General features: G+C 39.3%; 1 protein-coding gene across 1 annotated transcript in view; it reads left to right on the top strand.

Annotated features, from left to right (window-relative positions):
• The window catches only part of LOC145787302 (cadherin EGF LAG seven-pass G-type receptor 2-like), a 40928-nt gene that overhangs the window by 6759 nt on the left and 11019 nt on the right, over window positions 1-23150 (top strand). The window contains exons 6-21 of the mRNA XM_082599022.1: window positions 371-501; window positions 4593-4768; window positions 5614-5733; window positions 6405-6598; window positions 8530-8672; window positions 10129-10378; window positions 12311-12515; window positions 14600-14775; window positions 15133-15411; window positions 15620-15809; window positions 17006-17203; window positions 17712-17828; window positions 18548-18728; window positions 21116-21378; window positions 21673-21834; window positions 22401-22666. Coding sequence (XP_082455148.1) covers window positions 371-501; window positions 4593-4768; window positions 5614-5733; window positions 6405-6598; window positions 8530-8672; window positions 10129-10378; window positions 12311-12515; window positions 14600-14775; window positions 15133-15411; window positions 15620-15809; window positions 17006-17203; window positions 17712-17828; window positions 18548-18728; window positions 21116-21378; window positions 21673-21834; window positions 22401-22666 — 3051 coding nt within the window. The remainder of the gene's footprint in view (window positions 1-370; window positions 502-4592; window positions 4769-5613; window positions 5734-6404; window positions 6599-8529; window positions 8673-10128; window positions 10379-12310; window positions 12516-14599; window positions 14776-15132; window positions 15412-15619; window positions 15810-17005; window positions 17204-17711; window positions 17829-18547; window positions 18729-21115; window positions 21379-21672; window positions 21835-22400; window positions 22667-23150) is intronic.

Raw genomic sequence — 23150 nt, 5'->3', positions numbered from 1 at the left:
GCATTTAGACTAAAAACTGAAAAATTGCAAGTTCTTGTTGAATTTTCCGACTTAAGAACGAGAAACTTTTTACCATGTATATATATATATTTTATCTTTATATCAGTTGGATTACTAACCTTAGTTCGTGGAAAGTTTGACGACTGTTGAATGTTGATGCACGGATTTCATTTGAGTTTTGACAGACTTTGTATGTTCATGTGGAAAGGGATAGCCTAAGCACCATGTCAGCAAAATGTTATGGAATTTTCAATGCACGCAGTACCAGTATTTGACTGTTCAACGTTTAATGTGACCGCTATGGCCCATGGATATGATTTGCAATTGACGTGTAAGGTATTATTATCAAACAATTGTTATTGTTTTGAAGGTTTACGTCTGGGAGCAAGAGCAGCGGGAGCCTTCTTCTCATGAACACAAGAACTGGTGAACTTTCCCTAAACAGCACCTTGGATGACAGCAACCGAAGGTTCTCAACGGTCATAGGAATCGAGATTTCAGGTATTTTGAAACGTTGTCATAAAATACCTTGCTCTTCGGGATGCTTGGATGTATTTGCTAGGTTATGCATGTGCATGTATGTATGTTTGTGTCTATTTTAAGTTCTTTCTATGTTGTGATATTGCCAAGTTTGAGCTATTGATGAACTTCTGTACAGCATCATCATTTTTTCTAAACCGTCGCTCACAGAAAAAGATACGCATCTAATGCGATTACATTTTGCCAACGGTCATAAAAGAGTGTTTAAGTTTTGTAACAGCGGAGTATGCACTTTCGCATATTTTTCACGTGTCTCTATTGTGAGATAGTTTTCGCGACAAAGTGTAACACTAACAGTTAACAAATGCTTTTATTCTTTCCTTCAAAATATTTTGTCGTTGTTGTCACGGAGCGTTTATAATTTGACCTCAAAAGTGTTAGAAAACGAGAAGATATTAAATTTCTGCTTCGCCAGCAGCGAACGTTAATCTCATGAATTACTTTGTTGTAAGGTTAGGTCAGGCACCCAGCCAAAAAATTGGTATTTTTTGCATCGATTCAACGCCTGCATGCGTTCCATCTATGCGAAAAGGATCGATTTTGCTGTGCTGGGAATTGCCATGGTTCATGTCTATTGATGCTTGTTAACCCTTTCTCAGCAGTCAGGTCGACCTGTTATGCTTCTTTGATCTTAGGTAAACAATGCTGAAACTTAACAAAGGCTTATTGATAGAGGGGATGTCTGGTTGGTTTCGAGCTTTGGTTTTTCGTTTATTCACACAGCCTTGTTACTACATTTAATATTTCACACGCATTGTTCATCTTTCTCAAGCAAATACCTTTCAAACCAAATATCTTTTTTTGATATAAAGGAACCACTATCGTTTTGGTTTTAATTTTGTGTTTAACCTTTGTTCAATGCTTCTCGCCCAATCGATACATGTACAACAATCTTAATTGAAATTAAACACAATGTTAGCATTGAATCAACTGTCGGTTTAAGCACAGTAGGCCACAAGTAGAGATTATTTATATTTTTGTATCATTCCAAATAACTTGTAGTTGTTACGTCTGGTCACTGTCGTACTTTGAAAAAAATACACATCGGCTTAAAAAGGCGCGTTTACGGAAAATGCACAATTCAAAACCACTGCTTCAGCGCATATGATCGTCTGACGTGCATTGGACAAACTAAGAATATCTTCATGCCACATCTATGGAAGTATTGGATGTTGTCATCAGACCTGCAAGTCGAGCAACCACTTTGTGAGAATGAAGCATTTGACTTAATTAGTTGCGAAAAGGAACGTTTTCTACTGAAATTTGGCATAAAGCTCAATCAATAAGTTTTTTTTTTGTATTTAATTTTGATTGTAGTGGAAATGATCTGTTTCAGGCATAAAGGTGTCTAAAGTTACAAAGGTCTGTTTTGTTCTTCTTTTTTCTCTTGCGTAGTTTTATGTCTGGCCACTTTCCGTATTTCTTTGGCCACACGTTTGTCACCAGCGCAACATATCGCACAGTAGGACACTGGCCTCCTCGTGACACTGAGTATTCACCAACTCAATTCTACTTTATTCTTAGGGCTAAGTTTTGGTATTAACTTGATCTGGTGTCAATCCAAATTCTACTGGCTCCACCCACAGACCCAGAGGCATAGTGGTTAGAGTCATCATCACGATAAGCCGATGCAACAGACTTCAAAAGTTTCTATCTCTAGCTTGTAGCTCTCAGAATAAAGTTGTGATAAACTACCACAAGAAGGCCAGTCCCCAAGCAAAGTGGCAATCGATAAACGTAAATGTTGAGAAGGAGCGATCTTCCTGGCGTCAGTACTACCTCGACTGCCGAGAAACAAATGTAAATGTGTCAATGTTTCCGTTTTTGCAATCTTTGACGTATTTCAGTAAGTGGTACTAAGCAGCTTAGAGCCTTATATGCGATAATTCCCTAACGACGCATTTCTTTGTGGAAGTCTAAAAGTTAATCGTGTGTGATTTGTGATAATTCATGTGTATGCCGAAAACAGTTGTTTTATTAGTTTTGCTTCATTTTATTGAACCTCACAGGTAACTTGACTGTGCTTGTTTGTTGCTTAGTTCTCTGCTATTAAGACATGCCGTTCAATAGTAATTTGTTGACTTATAATTTGATGTTTTGTTTTAAGTATACAGCGTACACCCACTACATGTCGGGCCTGTGCTTATTAACAAAGTTGACTCACTGTCTGAAGTGATAAAATTTAAACATAATTGAACGTTGAGTTATTGCAAAAATATTCAAAATGTGCTGACTTGGTTGGGTGGTAAGAATTCGCTGTATTTTTCTTGGAAAACTTACCCAATAATGTCCCAAAATTCGTCATGTCTGCAGACGTTGAATCAATGTAAAAATGACGAATTTTGTCTGGTGTTAAACAGTGGAGTTCAAGACAAATACGACACGCAGCAATTTTGCAATTTTTCTTATCGCATGTCAGTCGCCCGTTTGTCCTCGACTCGTTTCATATTTTTAGTGTTTGAACCCTTGCTTACGTAGTTGCCATTTTACGTCAACTTGGTGTCTGGTAACGTCCAAGTAAGGATTCAGATACGTGCGTCTTTCACCGCCTATAGACTGTCGCCTTGAGCGCTGTCAACCACAAACGGCGATGTGGCGAAAGCTATGATTGACCGAATGATATGCAATCCGTGGTGCAAAGCGGCTAATGTAGGGTTGCATTCTTACTGCCATTGAATGGCATTTGTTCGCAACAACTTCCGAAACGGGAAGTTATCATCAATAATGGTTCCTATTGTCTGTTACGGTAGTGATTTAATGTTCATAACATCTGCCAAGACTATTCAGCAATAATCCTCACCATTTTAGACGGCGTTTTTCGAGTTGTAGTTGTGAGGTAGTTTCATCACACCTAGTGCTGTTAAACCACATGAACGGAAAAGGTATATTTTAGTAAACAATAAATTTGAGTTTCTTCTGATACAAGCCGATCTATAACTTGATACCGTGTGTGTGGACTAGAATTACGCCGTGTTCAATGGTTTGAAAACACTTTCTTAGTTTCAATCATTTATTTTTTTCTTCACAAAACCTTTTCTTTTTCCCCGTTGACTTGCTTCACATTGATCTAACGGTATCGAGTATTGTGTCAACGTGCTAGAAAAACAAACAAGGCACTTATTATCAGTTGCCTCGATGCCTTTATGTGCTATCTCACAAGTGGCATTTAGAGATAAGCCATTAGTCAAGCTTGTAGTATTCTGTCAACTCACCCACCGGTTGACTTGTGTTTGTTTTCTGCTGATATGCGATGATGATTGTTCTTATTCCAAGCATTGTTGTCAATTCAATCGAAGCAATAAAAAATATGTATTATATCGGTTTTATAAAGTCACTTGACGTACTACGAATGCTAAATGAGTGGACATTTCTACTTGCTTGCCACTTTGCCTGTTTTGTTTGCTTTGCTATGTAAACAAGCACGTCGCTGACAAGTTATCACTCTCTGGAAATGTTACTGTGAGACTTCATAGAAATCGGCAAATAGAAAAAGTAATAGCCATGGCACACCGAGGCCACATTTATAGAAGCTCACGTATGCTAAATCAATGATCATCACATTGTCTGGATTTTGATATGTAGTGCAATACCGGAATGGCCCGTTTCGGTGAGTCCGATCCCTATTCGGTAATTTTTTCAATTTTTTTTTTAAATTATCGGGTACCGTAGCCTAATTATCATTGCCGTTTTAGGGTTAGGGGTTAGAGGTTAGGAACTCACCGAATCGGACTCACCGAATAGTAGCAGACCCTGCAATACAGCCCCTCAAAGGTTTCTCTATTGAACCACAATGTCAGTTTTGTCGAATTATTTCCCAAAGTTACATTCATGCACTGTCTTTGGTGTTGACGGTCGTCACCAAGTTTTTGACAGATCAAACAAAAACAAGGTTTCTATTGGAGTCGTGTTATAGTTCATTTCATCGTACTCGGTGGCAGAAAGTAACAGCTTTATAATGTATTATTTTTTTTCGCTCATTTCTCTAACTCTTCTGATGAAATGGAAAGCTGCCATCATCGTATTAAAACTAATCATAATCAAATATTTCTCAGACGGAAAGCACAAAAGAGAAGCAAACTGCACTTTGAAAGTGACCGGGATTACTGAGGAAATGTTACAGCACAGTATCACTGTGCGTGTGCTGCACATGAACGCTTATAAATTCCTTTCCCCTGTCATGTACCAGTTCATAGATGGCTTGGCTCACATACTCAACATCACAGCAAACGTAAGCGTTGATGGAAACTGTTGTTCAAAAGCGTTGTGAAATTCTGATTGCACTGTTTCTACTCACGAGTGTATTCTGTGGAGTACGAAAGCATAATTAATTTTTATGCATTTATTCAATATCTGGAAACTATTAATGTTTTAGCAAGGCACAACAACACAACAGGTTTGAGCATTTAGAATATATTTTAGATAGGCTATTTCAAACAGCTAACTATTTGTAAATAGAATACTGAAAAGTTTGGGTTTTCATCAGGACAATTATCGTTTCTAGCACTGTAAATTTTATTTTGTATGTTATTCACTCTGAGGAAGCGCATTGACATGGTGCGCGCAACGTCAGTGAAACAATAAATCATCCTGTTTGTCTTTGCTTTTACTTTCAATTTCATCAGATGAACGTTGCAACTAGTGCTAGAAACGATATTTGTGAATATGTAAAATACATTTTTATAATGCTCAACCCTGTAGCTGTAGTATTGTTGTGCATTGCCTGTATGTGGTACAAAAAAGCGAACTCTCTTCCGAAACAATTTTAAAATATGAATATGCAGCTTACAGAGAAATTTCATACGAGAGAATGCCGAACTGTTAAATGGAAACCGATGTGTATTACTATGGGATCATAAGGGTTGTTTTCTTATGAATAAAACTCTTTTTCGTTGTCAGACCATTGTACTTTTACCACTCCCTTTGCTGTCTCATTCAGGAAGGTGGTTTATTGTCTTCAATTTCCGAACCAGCAAATCAGACTTTTCCTATAATTTAACGTCAACGAACGTTGAATGAATGTAAAAGACTGACTTGCTGGCTCTGTCGCAGCACAATCCAACGTTGTTGTTTCAGAACATTTACGTGTTCAACGTTCAAAACGACACTGACGTAGACCGCGAAGTTCTCAACGTCAGTTTCTCCGCGCGGGAAGATCGCAACAACTTTTTCACTTCAAAATACTTGCAAGATCAGGTAGGCACAGTTCTGGTCCACGATCCTACACCATTTGGACAGTTCACGCTCTCCAGTCAGGAAATCATTACTTTTTTGCATTAATTCAACGTCTGCTGACGTTGAATCAATACAAAAAAGAATTGATTTGCTGGCTGGACATGCCCTCTAGACCCCTGAGTGCTGCTGCAATTACGATCGATGACTCTCTTTGACATTGCGTCATTTGCCGGAGTGCCGGACATCAAATGATAACTTTTTACATTGATTTTACGTCTGCAAACATTGCATCACGGTTAAAAAAGCATATTTTTTTGGTGGATAAGGTCTATAAACTCAGTAAATATGATCGCCTGTAGTTATTGGTTGTACTTTTAATCTTCGCTGTTACTGTTAACGCCTCATCTTGTTTAATATTTCTAAAAAATATCGATTTGATTCACGTTGTTTGTAATAGATAGAATTTTAGTCGCACTGTCACCAGGGTATGAGTTCACCGAAAGATTTATCTTATTTATAATCGAAGCCCCTTCCTTCGATTATCATTTTCGTTACATGACATACAACACATTGTGTTGTAACTGTGTAGCCTGCTTCAGCTACAATCATCGGATACGTTTTGTAACTCACAGCCTCATAGTTCGAAAAGTTACGGATTTTTTACAATTTCGACCTTTTCTTTGCCAATTCAGGTGTATTTGAACCGGCAAACCCTCGCAAATATAACTGACAAGATTGTTCTTCCATTTGACGACAACATATGTTTGAGAGAGCCATGCCAGAACTACAAGCGGTGTACTTCTGTCCTTACCTTCAACAGCACTGCTCCGTTTGTCTCATCCAAGGTCATGATATTCCGTCCGATCTATCCCGTCTACAAACTAAAGTGAGTTTGGTCAGATTTCGAATTTTTAAGTCCGTTTCATCATACTAGACGTTGTTGTGGTTGTTTCATAAAAGTGAAGTTATGATTGGTCATCCTAAAGCCGTGGTTCTTAACCGGGGGGTTCTCAACCTTTTTTCATGGTTGCCACGAGCTTTCCAATGATATCTAATCTTTTTGCAGTCATTTCAATGTTCTGAACTATTTTTTTTGCCATTTATATTTTTTAAGAACTGGAAGTAACAGGTAGCCTAGGACTACATGCAAACGGAGCATTTGTTGCTCTTGTTCTGCAATCTGGTTTGGTTATATTTGAAAGCAAAACGAGTAAAATCTTGTAAGTGAACACTCATTGCGTTATTTATTGAAGAGCCTTAGCCCTCAACATTTTGCCTCCAGTAAAGCAACAAAGGGTGTCCTAAACTTAATTACCAAGGTAGTCAAAGTATTTCGCAAAAGCAAAGTGCTTTGTAAAAAGATAGGCCGCTTGCAGTTGTTTTTTCAACATGTGTAAGGAGATGCAGCTTGATTGTAAATAATGTATAATGTGGTGTATTTTTTTACACGAATGGTTGATGATTGTTTAAAAGTAATGCTATGTAGAAGTTTAATGTCCAAGCTATAGGCTACATTCGGAAAACTGGAGGCAACAAGGAAATAAAGTGAGCTTCAGTGGTCTAAGTTGAACGCTGCGCTCGCAGATGGTAACTTTAAGATTGCGTGGACTGATCAAGCAACAGCTCATCAAACTGCCTTGAAAGTGAACAGCATAAAATAAGTTTCAGATGCGAATGAAAACATAGCAACCAATCAAAAAGTTTTTCAAGAACCAGAAGAAGAATTGTAATTAATGCTAAAGGGAGGCTTGCCGCTTGCCAAAGAATAGGTTGCATGCCAAGTTGCATGTTTAAATTTGTGTTTCTAGGGTTTATCAAAACGCTTTGTTTTTGTAATGCAACTGTAGTTCTTTTTATATGCGGACTTTTGTCTGGATCTTAAAGATCTAGGTATGTGGTTTTAAACTTTATGATGGTATTGACTGTGTTTGTACTTTAATGCCAACCGCAGTTGTTCCATTGTCATATTCTCGTCATGTGACGTCAATAAACTCATTATTACATCTTTTAATAAAATTTTCATAGACTGCCCCTATTATGGTTTCAAAAAGGAATTGGGAATTTATCGTGTTTTTAAAAGATTTTGTAAATTTTGTAGCAACTAGTTGTATGTGGGTCATTAATACTTAATAATAATTAATAGGACGCTTGGCATAGAATGTGGGTCATTCTATGCCAAGCGTCCTAGACCTATCAGTTTGACCCTCTTCGATTTTGCTCAAACTTGGTCAAAATGTTATTTGGCATGATTTAGCCATGCATTACAAATTTTAGCTCAGTATCTATTATAGTTTTGGAAATATGATGCTTTAAAGTTTTAGGTACCCCCTAAACTTTTCCGCTTTCGTTTTTTTGGACCATTTTCAATTAACCATATCTTTTTCTCCGAAGATTGTATAAAGTTTATTTTTGGTAAAATGATTCACTTTTAGCTATATTACATGATTGCATTGTCAAAATGCAATTAATTTGCAGCATAATGGAGTAATCAAGCCTCAAAGTAGCTCTTTTCTTCACCAAAAACAAATTTTGTGCCATATTTGGAAGTCATAACTTTTTTATGAAAAGTAGGATGGTTATTATATTTATCATGTATGCACTTTCCCTACCAGGCAACAACTTCACCAAGTTTGATAAGTAACATTATATTTAGTTGCTCTTGTTCTGCGATACCGCAGCCACCTTCTAAGTCAACTTATTGTTTTGTGTACAACAAACATGCTGTACGAGCGGTTAGCTAGCTCAAGCACTTGATCGTATTGACACAACGACTGCTACAAGCCAACAGTGACTAACCGCGGTCAATTGATTGTGTAGGTGTGAGTGCCCGATAGGTTTCACAAACGACGAGACGTGTTCGGATGAAGTAGACCTATGCTTTTCCTCTCCTTGTCTTAACGGGGCTCGTTGCTTATCCAAAGAAGGGGGATACACATGCGTTTGCAAAGAAGGCTTTACAGGTAAAAAGCTGGTTGTCTGTCTCTGATAATTTCATTTTGAATTACGTTGTTGTGTTGTTCTTTTTTTATTTACGTGAAATCAACGGTAAAGAAATAAGAAAAGTTTTGCCAAAGGATGAGGTTTGTTACGTAATAATATGTTGAGAGATTGGATGGTCGTGTAGATGCCAGCATTTCGAGCGGCCGTGGTGAAAGAAAATAAGAAATCGAGCACAGTTTCACAACATATTGAATTATTCAAGCAAGTTCATTCTGTGTTTTACTGCCTGTATTCGTATTGCTCACTATAACCTTCAGTCGTTGCTGAGCGAGTGCCCCACTAACTCCATCTACGTTTTAAACGAATAAATGGCGTGATCATGAAATGCAATGAATAAGTTTAGGCTTGCAACAAGCCAGCATACTGCAAGGTCAGTTCTTTATTTAACAGCACTTTGGTGAATAGAATCCTTCGCAGCTACAAGGTTTCCAATGCCAGCAGAAACCGCGATGACCAAGTCTGCGTAAGCCGCTCAGATACTGAGCCCACAAGTATGCGAAACTGTCAGGATGAGGCTTTTTGAAGTAAAGTTCAAGATTTCTAGTTAAAGGTTCTTTCATCCAGTCAATCAAAGACCTTACGTCGGAACCACAGATTGTATAGCGTCTTGTAGCCTCCACGCTACCAAATACACATCTGTCCAATGTCCATTATACTCTAGTCTAGTCAACAGCCGACATCATGCTATGTTGAAGGCAATTCTTGGTGTGAACTATAGCAAATGGCATGCTGGAGAATGTTAACTGCTCCATACACAACTAAATGAGTAAATGGCTCATGCTAAGGTGACATTTTGAGATAGCCAATCCACCTGTGAAAATTCACATTTGCGATTAAAGTGCTTATAATGTTGCAGTTTATGTGGGTTTATTTTCTGACCACTCCACTATAAAGCTGGATAATCAAGCCATTGACTTGGTTTCAGCAGCCGGGAGAAAAGAAATAGGGCAACACAGTGCAGTAATTTGAAATGTGCGCTAAAAAGCAACTGCTGAGCAAGTTATGTTGTAAGCCTGTACACTGTACACTGTGTACAGCTGTTAAACATTCGCAGCTAACATATTATCCGTTTTATCTGTACATTGATTGAACGTTTCCGGAGATCTTTGGTTGTAACAGATGAAGACATTGGATAAAAACTCTCTTCATTGTCGCCTGGTCTACTTGTCTCTAACATCAGGGTCGACCGGTTGTTTCTATACAACGATAATTCAAAGAAATTAGATAAAAAAAATTGACAATGTTAAATTTTGTAATGAAAAGACTTAGTTGTTGTTCAAGAGAAGATATGAATATGTAGAAGAGAAAAGAACGGAGGATTTGCCAATAGGCGAAAAACTATTAACCATGATATGAAAGTTACAGATGTTTTTGACCAAGCGGTTGCATTGTGTGTCACAATTTCACTTTTTACAGGCGACAAGTGCGAGATCAATCTAAAAATTGGCCAGTGCGATTCTCATGCGAGTGTTTGCCAGAACGGTGGCAAATGCACCGATACCGATGATGGGCGTTTTCGCTGCGACTGCACTGCTCTTCAAGTCCAGCCAACATCAGTGGCAGAGGTGTCACCTTACTGCCACTTACTAGCCCGCCACTTCAAACCCGGCGATTATCTGACGTTGCCCGGCATAACCAAGCAGTGGCATTTTACTTTGTCCATCAGGTGAGGGTTGTAGTCTCACCATATGGAGATTTTTGTTGAGAGGTGATTCTGTCTTATGTTTGGTGAATATGTTTTTGCAGCTAAAATCTGAGCCTTTTGTTGAATATGCGAGCGGTTTTTGGTAACTTTTGTGCAGGATTTCTATTTCCATTGTTGGTTGGTGTATTTATATGTTGTCAGGCTGGTGTTTTGTATCACGGGCGCGTTAACGCCATGAAGGGAAGTTGATTGACGCAATCATCCTACCTTGAATGAACAGTGAACGCAACCGACTTCGCTTCAGTGCTGCAATTGCGGTGGTGGTTGTACAGTACAGCCAACAAAAGTTTAAACTTGTTTCAGGAATTTTGATGAAAATAATAACAAAGTATTTATCTGCTCGTTATAGCTGGCCAACGAATTTTTCGCGCTGTTCAAAAGTCCTAGTTTGTTTGAAAATCATACGTTTACAAAGCTTGTATTTTCACTCGACTCATTCCTTCATGTGACAGCAATCATCTTTTTGAAATGGCATAAAACGCATATGACACGGCTGCTAAATTTCTTGCCATAAGAGTATTGAAGAGTCCCCCGCACGCATTCGCGCACATTTGTACAAACCCTACTAAAAGAGTTTGTTAGAGGTTTACTTTGTTGCTTTTACTAGTATTTAGAACTAAGCGGCACCACGCGATGTAAGTTTTTGTCACCGTTTCGTACAACAACAGTAGAACGATACGATAACATGGACGAGATAGAGCAACTCATCATTTTTGAGAGTATGGATTTGCATCTTGGTGTTTACGTTGGTATTACATTGTAGTTATCCAAGCTCAACGTTGGAGCGCATATTAATGACATCGGAGAAGGGCATATATTTTTTGTTCTTAAATAATTAATATGTCGTCTCTTTCACAATTGCTCTTGATAATGTCTGCACTTCCATCAACGCCCAATTAGAGTTTTGTAATTTTTACGTCAAACGAGCATCTGAAAACGCAAAATAAATCTTAATATGACTCGAAGATATCTTTCATCATGCAGTAGCTTAACTTTCACCAGTCGTCTCCCGCAGATGGTAGCTGAATGCTCATTGAAGCCTAAATTTGCAGCAAAACAGAATGAATTCTTTTCATGTCTACTCGGCGAGGTTTTGCGTCTAAAAGATGTAAAAGTTATCTCTGTTTTTGCGCGTTCGGTGGCGAGAGACTCCCAATTACACGCGGACTAAAGTTTATTGTTTTCACGAAAGCGCTTTACGCGAAGAGGTTTTTGGAATTTTTTAAAGAAGCTTTAATGTCCATGAAGATGCTTTTCCCAGCTTATAAAATCTGTCCCTTTTGTATTGATTTAACGTTGCAGTCGTTGAACAAATGCAAAATAAACGGATTATGATGGTTAGGCTGCTGTGTCTCTGATGATAGTGCATGGGGTCGGAAATAAACGCATCCTTTATTGCACTAAGTAGATTAACTTGATTCGAACTGATAAAAAGTAAGCCTTCAACTTTCGTCCTTGCTTGTATTGTGGGGATCTTATTATTGGAAAGCTTGGTTGTGTAATGTGTATCAGGACCAATTCAGTTATTGTGCTATTATTGCGAGTTCGGTGGCGGTGGTGCCGATGGTGATACCGATGACGGTCGTTTTCGCTGCGACTGCACTGCTCTTCAAGTCCAGCCAACATCAGTGGCAGAGGTGTCACCTTACTGTCACCTACTAGCCCGCCACTTCAAACGCCACTTCAAACCCGCCACCTTCAAACCCATGTTCAAAATCAAAAATCTCGACGTCACATAATTTCTTTGTCTTGCTTAGCTGCTGAGGTCATGAACTTAGTTGCGCCGCTTCAGTCACTCCAATTGGTGATGGTTTTCAGGTTGATGAGATTTCTTGCTGCTGAATGCTGATTGAGTGTAGAAACAGCGACTGAAGTTTTGACATTTTCTTTCAGTTTTTCAACAGTTCACAAAAACGGCTTGTTATTTTACAATGGACGCTTAAACCATGAACATGACTTCATGACCTTGGAGCTGATCAATGGTCAAGCACAGTTGAACTTTTCAACTGGTCAGTCTTGGACAAAGGTGGACCCGTTTGTGAAAGGCGGATTGAATAATGGCCAGTGGCATACAGTCGAGATGAAATATTACAATGAGGTACAGTAGCATATGTAATATGTATACGATACGTAGTTGTACTGTAGTTGTGTAATGTGTATGTATAATACCCCGTATTTCCCTTCTTTAGCTGCTTAGCATTCGACATTACTTGCCATCTGTAGCTTATGTGGCAAGCGTTGATGCCTTGTATCTTGACTTCCAGTTCATTCCACTGTTGAATGTACGGAATACTTCGATCAAAAACAGCGATCGAGAACTTTGTAGCATTATTTAGTGGTGAGGTACTGACGAGGCCGTGTTGGGTTAGCGGCTAAAACTGTTGGGGTTGTGATTGACGTGTGAAGGAAGACATAGGAACACTAGTGTATTGTGTTGATATGGATCGTTTTAAATGCTCTGGCAATGAATTGATTTTACAACAAACTAAATTAATAAAATAGCAACTCAACCGTAAAGTTGAATCAACGGCAATCGACAAAACACCAGACTATGTTTCGTTTTCATTGAATTTGTGGTTGCAGTCTCTTCAATTAGTAACTGGCCTGTTAACCGCAAGTGTCTCAAGATATTTAAAGACTTTTCGAAACGTTAGTGTCCTTCAGTTGAAGTACTTTTAACAAACATCGGTCATTCTCTCCATGTTTTTCACATACCCTTTCACAGGAAACAGCACTGAGTAAAATAGTCATGTTGCTTTTACATATAATCAACATCAGCTAGCGTCAAATTGACTCAAGATACAATTCCCAACCTACTTCAAAGCGCTACTGTGGGACCTGTGGCAAACAATTGGCTTGTATTTTCTTTTCTTCACCAAATGACTTTTTGAACCGCACAGCAGTCGTAATGTTTTATAACCGCCGCATGTGAGTTTTCATTTTCCCTTGCCGTAGTTTGAATGACTCACATTGATCTAAGTGATCTGGTCTGTCCTGCTGCGTGTTGCCTTGCCAGTTTAATAGATCCATAAAATAGTGTAAGATTGTTCCATAAAACAAAGATTCTTTACTTTAATGTTTTGTTTTTCTAAGGCATCACATAAATGAATTCTTTTTCGATTGAAATCGTATTTGAAACATATAAATAATATCGTAGTTTCTAACATTTATGAAAGTTTTTTAAGCGTTTTTTTTCCATTGTGGTTTGCGCAAGTTAAGCTATCAGAAGACGTTTTCAAGCTAAACCATAACCTGCATCTTTTCTAACGTTGCGCCAATGAGCCAAAACTGACAGGGCTAGGCATTTGATGGGTATGTTTAGAGCATTGGCAGACCAAAGAACCATGCGTCTTGCAACAGTTTGCTTATTTATCATCGCAAGAACGTGCCGTGATATAAACTAGATGTCAGGTTAACAGTGTCATTCAATTTTGGGCTTTAATTTTGTATAATACCGCAACTGTATTTTATGCATGAATGGGATATCCTTTTATTTTTTGTATTGTAACATCTTGACTGGACACAAGCAAAGTCGCCTGCAGCGTTATTCTGGTTATGGAAATATGTTGTTGGTCGGCATCATGAACTTATAACTTACAGAATTTCCATTGAACTCATGAAAGAATTTCAACACTCCACATTATTGCTTAGGCCAAAATCCATTAACCTCTGAGTCATCTGTTATAGGGTCCACATTAATAATTGCGTCTGAAAGACTTACCAAAAAGTAATGTAATACTCATAGGTAAGCGTGTTTGAGGCTTTCGGGATCAATTGAATTGAAGAAATTGTCTTGGTTGTCTACTAACTGAAACCAGTTGGGAAATCGTGAACATTTCAATGATTTTATCACTCGTTGCTGGGGAAATAATATAATCGATGTTTTAATGCACATCTCGAGTCTTTTATTGTTTTAAAAGTAGATGGACACTAACCTACTAATCTTCATCGTTTCTAGCGCTAGTTGCAACATTCATCTCATTAACGTTGCATCTATTGCTACAAACGATTATTTTGATGAAATACCCAAAGTTTTCAGTATTTAAATAACCTTCAGTGAACACGTCTTTGGTTTTCAATGTTACAATACTGCTAACTTCAGAATTTTCTCGCAAATATTGAGAAAATACTAATGTTGTTGTTAAAATGTCTAACTGGTTCTTCATTCTGTATCTTACACAGCCTAATCCGGAGCCTCTACCTCGTGGAGTGCTGAACAGACAAGGCCCGTCTTCGACAAAGATTGTCATATTAACCATCGATCCCTCCACCTGTGATCCTGTGGTTGCTTCCCATTGGGATTCTGCATATGGAAACTACACCTGCTCTATGAAAGTCAACCAAACCAGTTCAAAGCAGTAAGTTTGCTTCTCGTTAAATGTCTTATCAATTTATATCATATTGAAAACAAAAGCTTTACTTTTTTACTCCAATTTTAAACTATGTGAGAGTGGATTGTCAATTTATGGAGATTCTGTGCTCCATTTTTCACCATTAAGCTAAATTGCCTCAAACAAGAAAGATACACTGCCTGATAAATGACCAAATTTTTATTGCTGGAAGGAAAGTTATCTTGAGGGTGTTGCCAAGAGGTAAATGAGGTTGAAAAGGTTGCTCAAGCTCATTGAATATTATGATGTTTCTATAAATTAGTTTCACTGATATTCTACTGACAGTAGACCTTATGTATGAGAACGCATGTATTTTTGCAACAGCTCCTTAGACCTCACATCTCCTCTGCTGCTTGGGGGTGTCCCAGACCTCCCTGAGGACTACCAGGTCCACTCCAAGTCATTCAGTGGCTGCCTACGTGACCTGGTCATCGATGGCAAGGGAGTAGACCTTGGCAACTTCATCGCCAACAACGGATCTTCTCCTGGTTGTCCTCCGATGAGGTCCCGATGCACCTCGAAAACTTGCTACCATGATGGAGTGTGCATCCCGCAGTGGAACAACTATGAATGTAGATGCAAAGATGGTTTCACTGGTCGGAGGTTAGTTACAACCATTACAGTAATATGGTTAATGCTATGTATGTGTGGCTTTAGTGTATTTGCTATTGTTTAAAGAGCCGTGTAATCTTCAACCGATTATGATTTACTACTCAGAAAATAGTATCCCAAGGATTTCGTTCATATTTTGTTGCCAATGTGTAGTGTGTAGTGGTGATGTTGACAATGACACCGCTGCCTACTCCTTCAGGTGTGAACACGGAAACCTTTTCGTCATCCAACTAAGTGGGAGAGGTTGCTTGTCCTATCGCTCTGTGCAAGATATCCAAGCCTTCACCCTTCCCTGGCACCAGGAGATATCCTTCAGGACTTTATCCCGCAGCGCAGTCTTGCTTCATGTCGTTATTGGTACTGGTGGTTCGCTGAAGACAACGACCAAGGTTGGTTCTGGCTTCTTGATTGGGTTATTAATTTCCTGCACTTTTTGTAAAAACCAGAAAAACTTAATTTAATGCAATGATTCTTGAAAATATGATGGTGTACACACTTAATGGCATAATTGTGCGTTGAAATTACATTCAGTTTAGACATTGAAGTTCGTTAAAATGCAAGAATACATGCAGCCAAGCCCGCTCTATTTCGTTTTCGTATAGCTTCTGATTTCGGTACACATTTTTCAATTGTAAGTTTGGTTTTATTTATACAGTTTTTGTTCTCAAAATTAAAAATAATAACTTTGGCAGACATTTTTTTTGTCTAAGCAATAAAATTTTATCCTGGGGTATATATCTATAACTCGAGAAAGGGAAATCTCGAGTCACTAAAATCTCAAAAATTTCCATACCCTGGTTCCAACGGTTCGACCCTTAGTTATGGAAAGCAAGTTCGAACAATCCAGCACCGCTCATCGTGCTATGTAGGAGATGGTCATGAGAGTGCAATGGAAGGGTATAAGAACTCTTTAGTACAATATGGATAATTGAGTGCAATTTGCCTGATTGACGTAAAGAAAAAAAAATCAAAAGAAATGGCTTCACTTGAACTGCAGTTTCTAAAAGACAAGACCTGCTGTTTGAAAATATTTTTTTTCTGACTGGCGTTTATGTGCATATTGCATGAACATTTAGCCCGTGTCCATGATGTGGTGTTAGAAAATGCTTTTTCGTTGCATTCATGTTTTCCCTTCGCTGATTAAATGATTTCCCGGTCGAGTCTTCATCACACGGTCCATGTTTATGTTTCAATTGAAGCAGTCCAACCAATTACGTATCACCACCGTGCACAGGTGGCCGACTAAATTACAGGCAATTTGTCATATTTCTTAAACATATCCAGTCGGTCAAGGCCACAGCGTTTAACAATTTGAAAAGCAGCTGTGAGAAATTACCGTATGGTTAGTTGCTGGTGGCTAAGTAACGAAACGTGTATTGTATGGTTTTGTTGTGAAAGGTGAACACATTTTTGGACGTTTTTGTGTCCGCTCGAATAAATAAATAAAACATGGAGTCATCAATGTAAAAGTTTCGATTTGATTCTCTTTTGGAAGACAAACATTATTGAAATATTCTTTGGGTGAACAAAAGGAGATTTTCCTCCTATCTGAACCCACCACCGTCATTTCCATTCCTCAATGCAGATCTCCAACGGTCGAATCGTTTATGACGTCACACGCTATATGACGCGAACGAGAATCTCCACGTCACATCAAGTGTCTCTGACTCAGACCGATGTCAGCGACGGGGAGTGGCACGTCTTGGCCGTGGACTGGGACTGGACAGTGCCCGGATCTAGACAGGTCCGGGTCACTCTAAGCTTGGACCAACGCCGGGAAGTGGTGAGTTATGTTTTGTTTTCGTAACTAAACGTTGTTTTGTACCAACAAACTGTTGTTTGAGACGTTACTTTTTTATTTTATAAGTTTTTGAATCGAAAGTTTTTGATCTTGAACCAACGTCATTTCTTGATAAGTTGATATAGTTTGATCACGCAAAAACTAATCTGGTAATGTGACAACTGGTTTATAAGACAAATATTGTTGTGCTACTATTAAAAACTCTTGCAGCATACTTTAAAGTTAAACAGTTCCCTAGGATAAGTGGTTGGTCGAAATATGATGATAGTGTGATGAAAGAAAACGCTTAACCACTATCCAAGTATCCAGTGTATTTTCCATTTTAATTTTCCAATATTTATTGGCTAAACAGCTGTTTATACTACGATTGTATCTTTTGTCTGTCAGCCAAAAGTATTGTTGTGGATTCAGAAAATGACACTATTGTATATTTGGCGTGTATGCCGAGTGTTGAGTACCGATTTATTCAACCTGCATATATTTTTCTTAGTCGTTTGTGGATTTCTCATCTACGTCTTTGAACCGCGCGAAGATCTCATCGCTCTACGTTGGCGGAAAGATTACTTCGGGTCAAAGAACCCAGTTGCCATTTGGCGGTTGCTTGCAGGTGAATGAACACTCTGCTGAAAAGTTCACATTTACAAATACACAATAGCTTTAATGTTGCGCGTTATGTAAAAGCTATACAAAGATAAGTCATAGCTAGAAAACCATTAAAGTTTGAATGCTGGTTCAATGCGAAAAGCACAACACGCCCATTAGGGTGTACCAAAAAAAGTTTTTTTGGTACACCCTAACGCCCATCTTGCAAATCAATCCTCTTTTACGCCGATTCAACGTCTGCAGATGTTGAATGAACTTAAAGGGACCGATTTTCTTGATGGGTTGGGCCGCCACTGTCCTTGTCTGCTGGGTTGTATGCTTAATGCTTATTTGTGTGGACAGCTGTGTATTAAGAAAATGAATTGAATGTTAAACTTGGACCCGTTTGTGAAACTGGTACATCAATTTTAAGCAACTGGTTCTAAGTATATGTTTGAATGCAATCATTACAGGAGGGTTACGTTTTGATAAGACTGCTCACTGCGTAGCCTTGGAGGAACTTCCTCAGCTTTCATGCGTTTTCATCTTACTTTTCTGTAGTTGTTTTCAGGATTGACTTGAAAGATATCTTAGAAAGTAGTAATGAAGTGGTCGATTTTTTCGTTCAGATTTAGCGATGAAACAGTCTTGACCATGCCTTTTGCAAGAAGAACAATTTGAAGCCCGATATTTTAGTTTTAAATAATATTTCTAAACGCTTTTTGTCATGTCTTCTTCCCACAGAACATACAAATAGGACCAATGAGCGAAAAACATCGGCTTGACAAGAATAAGTTGAACGGCATCCGAGGAACAACCTTTGTTGATGGTTGTGCCCCCAAGAAGGTTTGCTTGTCTAACCCCTGTCCTCGCAACAGCCGCTGCATCGATGGGTGGTCGACACACAAGTGCCAGTGCGATAAAGGTATATCTGATACTCATTATGTTCCAATTGGTTCAACCACGTAAAGCTTTTGTTTGTTCTTCAAACGAAACCATATCGCTTCTTGTGCACTGTAGATGTAACTACGTCAGCAAGCATACTGCACAGTAGGGTGGGTCGATTTTCACATAAAATTGTCGGATTGTCGCCTAAATCGGTATTTAGGTGAGGCTTGCCATACTAAATAAACTGTTAAAATTTCAATGTGATGGTGTGCTCCTAACCACTTACCCCAGGTGGTATGAAAAAATACAATTTTCTAGGCTACTTCACGGTAAATTATATTCAATAGGTAGGCTACAGTGAAAACGAAACGCAATTGAAATGTAATGAGTTAAAGCCAAACCTGGATGTTAAACTAAACAACAGAGTCTTTCTTTGATTCAAATATAGGCCGCTGCTTCCTTGCATCTAAGATAGAATAAATCATAGAGTTCCTTTCCGACAGTTTTGAGGCTGACCTCAGCGACTACACGAATCATTCTATCAACGGCTTGAGTCTGTGGTGTGTATGACGACTTAACTGGGACTGACTTTATTGCATCCCAAAGTTCATTTCTTAGATGATAATAATGGAGGTTCAGTAACGTCAATCTGTGTCCAGTCGATCATATCAATATGATCCATTGCATTAAGATTAACTTGATCAGCAGGGCGATGGAATCTTCATATTATTGTAGATGAAAGCTTTCGTGCTTTCAGAATTCGCCTACAGCTACTTCACGAATGGCAGGTCTATTGTCATGAAACATGGCATATAGCAAGTTTTTGGGGTGAGCTGCATAACAATTTTGCTTGATCGATTTGTCGATGACAGACTGCACTTCTACTGGCTCAAGTCCACGACTGAGTTGTATCATAAGGAAAAGTGCTGCTGGAGCATCGCTGATATCTGTGGGCCATGTGGCCATCTTAGTGCAAACCTTACAGGCCCATATACAGTTGCAATAAATCGTGTCAATGTCTTAACAGCTTCTGATGGATGGGTTTGACTGACATAATAGCGGCACATTCGATTTGCTCCTGTGAATGATTATACTGTATTTCCCAGGATCTCTGTGTAAGAGTGTTTCAGAGCATTCCTCAGAACTGATTGCATGGCAGATTTCCAAAAGGTACTTTTGGTCTGTGCTTAGATCTTTGAATTGTCCAATTTTGGAAAATGGGGAGTTTCAATTTTATCAAACAATGCGATCTCCAATGCTATAAGGTTTGACCACAGAATATCGCCAATTTCACCAATGAATGTTTCTGGACCAGATGTCTTTCCAAATAATCCAAATAGATGCTGCAATGGTACGGTAACTTATTGATGGGCAGCATAGGCCAATATATATTCCACTGAACTTCATACTAGATAATGGATATGATCTTCTATTCTAGCAATTACTCCATTACGATGCCCAGTGTTCACTGCTGTCCCGTCACAACCTGTTATTCGAATTCCATCCATGTTCATATTCTCGTCGATCATACATTTTAAAATGTCAACTGAACGACCACTTAGTTTTGTGACATGAGAGATGTAGATGTCACCAGGTTGTGTCAGGAAAACGTAATGGTATTTTATTTTTCTCCTGTGGTGGTAGTCATCAAAGACATAATTATGATTCATCCTTTCTCCCATCGAAATGAGCGATATAAAATTATTGACGACATGTTGGGTTGGTTTCAATCCAGTACGCCTCCTGACTCGGCTATGTCTCACTTTCCGTGGGTCAATAATGATGTCTGTGGAGAAGTTTTTTCCTAACACATCCTGCAAAGTAGCAGTGGCAATAGCAGCAACTGTTTCGTTAGAAACCATCTTTTGATGGGCTTCCCTTGCAACACAATGGATTGGGATGGTATTGTAGGCACTACTTGTTGAGACACTCTCCATGAAACTAGGATCATTATCGGATGAATAAGATAAAGAGTCATTTTCACAAAGTTTTTTTGTGGCGTGTTAAACCGCACAACTATTAGAAGTTCGCTCACTGCACAGGATTGCCGGATTGGGCGAAAAAATGAGACAAAATGACAAAAAATTTCCGCAACTTTTCACTCAATCTGGCAACCCTGTTACAGAAACAGCGGGTCATTGGGGTAATGGGTTGCTGTGCACAAAACGATTTTAAACTTTGAGGAAATGTTTAGAAGGTAAAGCCTCACCTATGTTCAAATTTATATGATAAATGGAGAAATCGACCCACCCTACTGCACAGTACACAGGGATTCTCAACTTATTTGCGTCACAATGCTGTGTTCAGAAAATGATTTACATGGCTTGAGTGGCACTAATGCAGTAAAATGGTAGTTCTGTACTTTTTATATGACGTTGTCAGTTCATGGTTATGATTTCACATGCTTTGTTTTCACAACTACAGGTTTTGTCGGCAACCGATGTGCTTCTGTCTGCTCCTTGAATGTGTGTGAGAACAACAGCACTTGCACATCCGACAAACGCTCCAAGGATGGCTACCGGTGCACCTGCAAAGACGGCTTCGTCGGGGAAACCTGCACGAAACCATACACCGAGACCTGTCCCCCTGGCTGGTTTGGCACCGGAATATGCGCACCATGCGACTGCTCTACTAAGAAAAATTACGACACTACGTGCAATAGAGAGAGCGGAAAATGCGTTTGCAAGGTGATTAGTTTTGTGACGTATGGTTGGTGAAGGTTCGGTAGGTGGCTGGTTCAATGCCCTGCTGTGTCACGTTTTTTTGGAATGACGTATCGTCACCAACTGCACCATCTTTTGCTCACCAAACAGAGCACAAGTTCTGTGTTTCTTGGATGATGAAACCTAACGCTGTCTGGTTTCTATTAGCTCCTCCCTGTAGGCTGCGAATGATTGTCCGCCTGGGATGATAAAAAGACCCTCCTGTCCAAAGCTCAAATGAAGAAGAATCGCTAAATGCTTTACTTCTTTTCTTTCCAGAAACATCATTATTTCGTAGAAGCGAGCCAGTCGTGTGAGCCATGCAATTGTTACCCACTCGGTTCAGAGACGCTGGCGTGCAATAACAACACGGGACAGTGTTTGTGCAAGCCCAGTGTCATCGGAAAGCAATGCAATTTATGCTCCAGTGCATTTGCTGAGGTATCTTAGTTTCATCTTTTGTATAGATTCTTTTCTAACTTGGATAATAGAAGCACCTGCCTTTAAGTTATGCACCGCAGACCCACTTGTCACACCAAATGTTTGAAAACGTTACTTTGTTTGTCGTATCTAGGCTTACACCTGGTGGTTGAAGATTTAGATTAAGTGGACGGGAAGCAAGGAAGCCAATCTTGGTGTCCACCTTCAGGCACGCATTTAAGTGTCTTGCCAATGACATAGCCGTGTGGTCTTGAGCGGTGTCGAACCGGCCCCCGAGTGCTCTCCAAGGGCTCTCACCACTCGGCTATGCAGCCGACGAAAGTGATACTGATTTCCCGAAATATTCAGAAGTGCATTTTCTATTTTTCATTTTATTCAAATATTTCGTCAAATTATTTCGTAAAGAACGAAATAGTAAAAGACATCATTGTTTCAATGCATTCCCACAGTTTAACCGAAAAGAGAAACTTTCTTCTAACGCTCAAAACCTGGAAGTTCTTCATTGATCCAAGAATTGTGTCTCGGCTCAACATCGACTTCACACAATATCCAACTTTTTTCTCCAGATTACCAACACAGGCTGCACTGTCCGCTACGAGAAGGAGTGCCCTCGCTCGTTCTTCGAGGGGATGTTATGGGACCGAATTGAATACAACAGGCGCAGGCCCAACAAGTGTCCTGGGCAGGCAGATGGGATTGTGACCCGCAAATGCGACCCAAAGCTCGGTTGGCTGGACCCGGATTACAGCGGATGCACCAGTTTGATTTTCAGTCGGTTTGGAGCGGAAGCTGACAGGATCGCTGAAGGGGACGCCCCCCTCACATTTCAAAGGTATGTGCCGATGTGAAGACATATTTTGTACTAATATGCTTGTGAAATTTGTAGGTACAATGGTACATGCAATAGGTACTACAAGCGCAACAACAAGATTGCCCAAAGCACAGCATAAATGCATCGATTGGAGCAACCGGTTAATTTAAAAACCTCAACAGCCTGTCTCGCCTTAGAATCGACGGAATGAACATACCGTCATGATGCAACCAATTCTTTATTAATAATAATCGTGTTTTATTTTGCGCCTCAGTTCCTCCATCTTATGGTGGTTGGTATTTCGTGTTTGCTTTGCTGGTAATGCAGTTTAGCAGTGAATAAAGCTTCCCTCGGATTCGGAAGAGCCAACAAATACTTCTTCTGACGACTTACAACGTTGAATCATGCTAGTTAGATGCTTGACCTTGCTAACTCGCAAAAAGGACAACTTTTGTTTTCTCGGTAATATCCACGATGCTAAAACACGGCGATGTGTGCCACTCAG

Source organism: Aplidium turbinatum, chromosome 18, assembly GCF_918807975.1.
Source record: "Aplidium turbinatum chromosome 18, kaAplTurb1.1, whole genome shotgun sequence".
NCBI classification, from domain to species: domain Eukaryota; kingdom Metazoa; phylum Chordata; class Ascidiacea; order Aplousobranchia; family Polyclinidae; genus Aplidium; species Aplidium turbinatum.
This window is presented reverse-complemented; position numbering and strand designations above follow the sequence as displayed.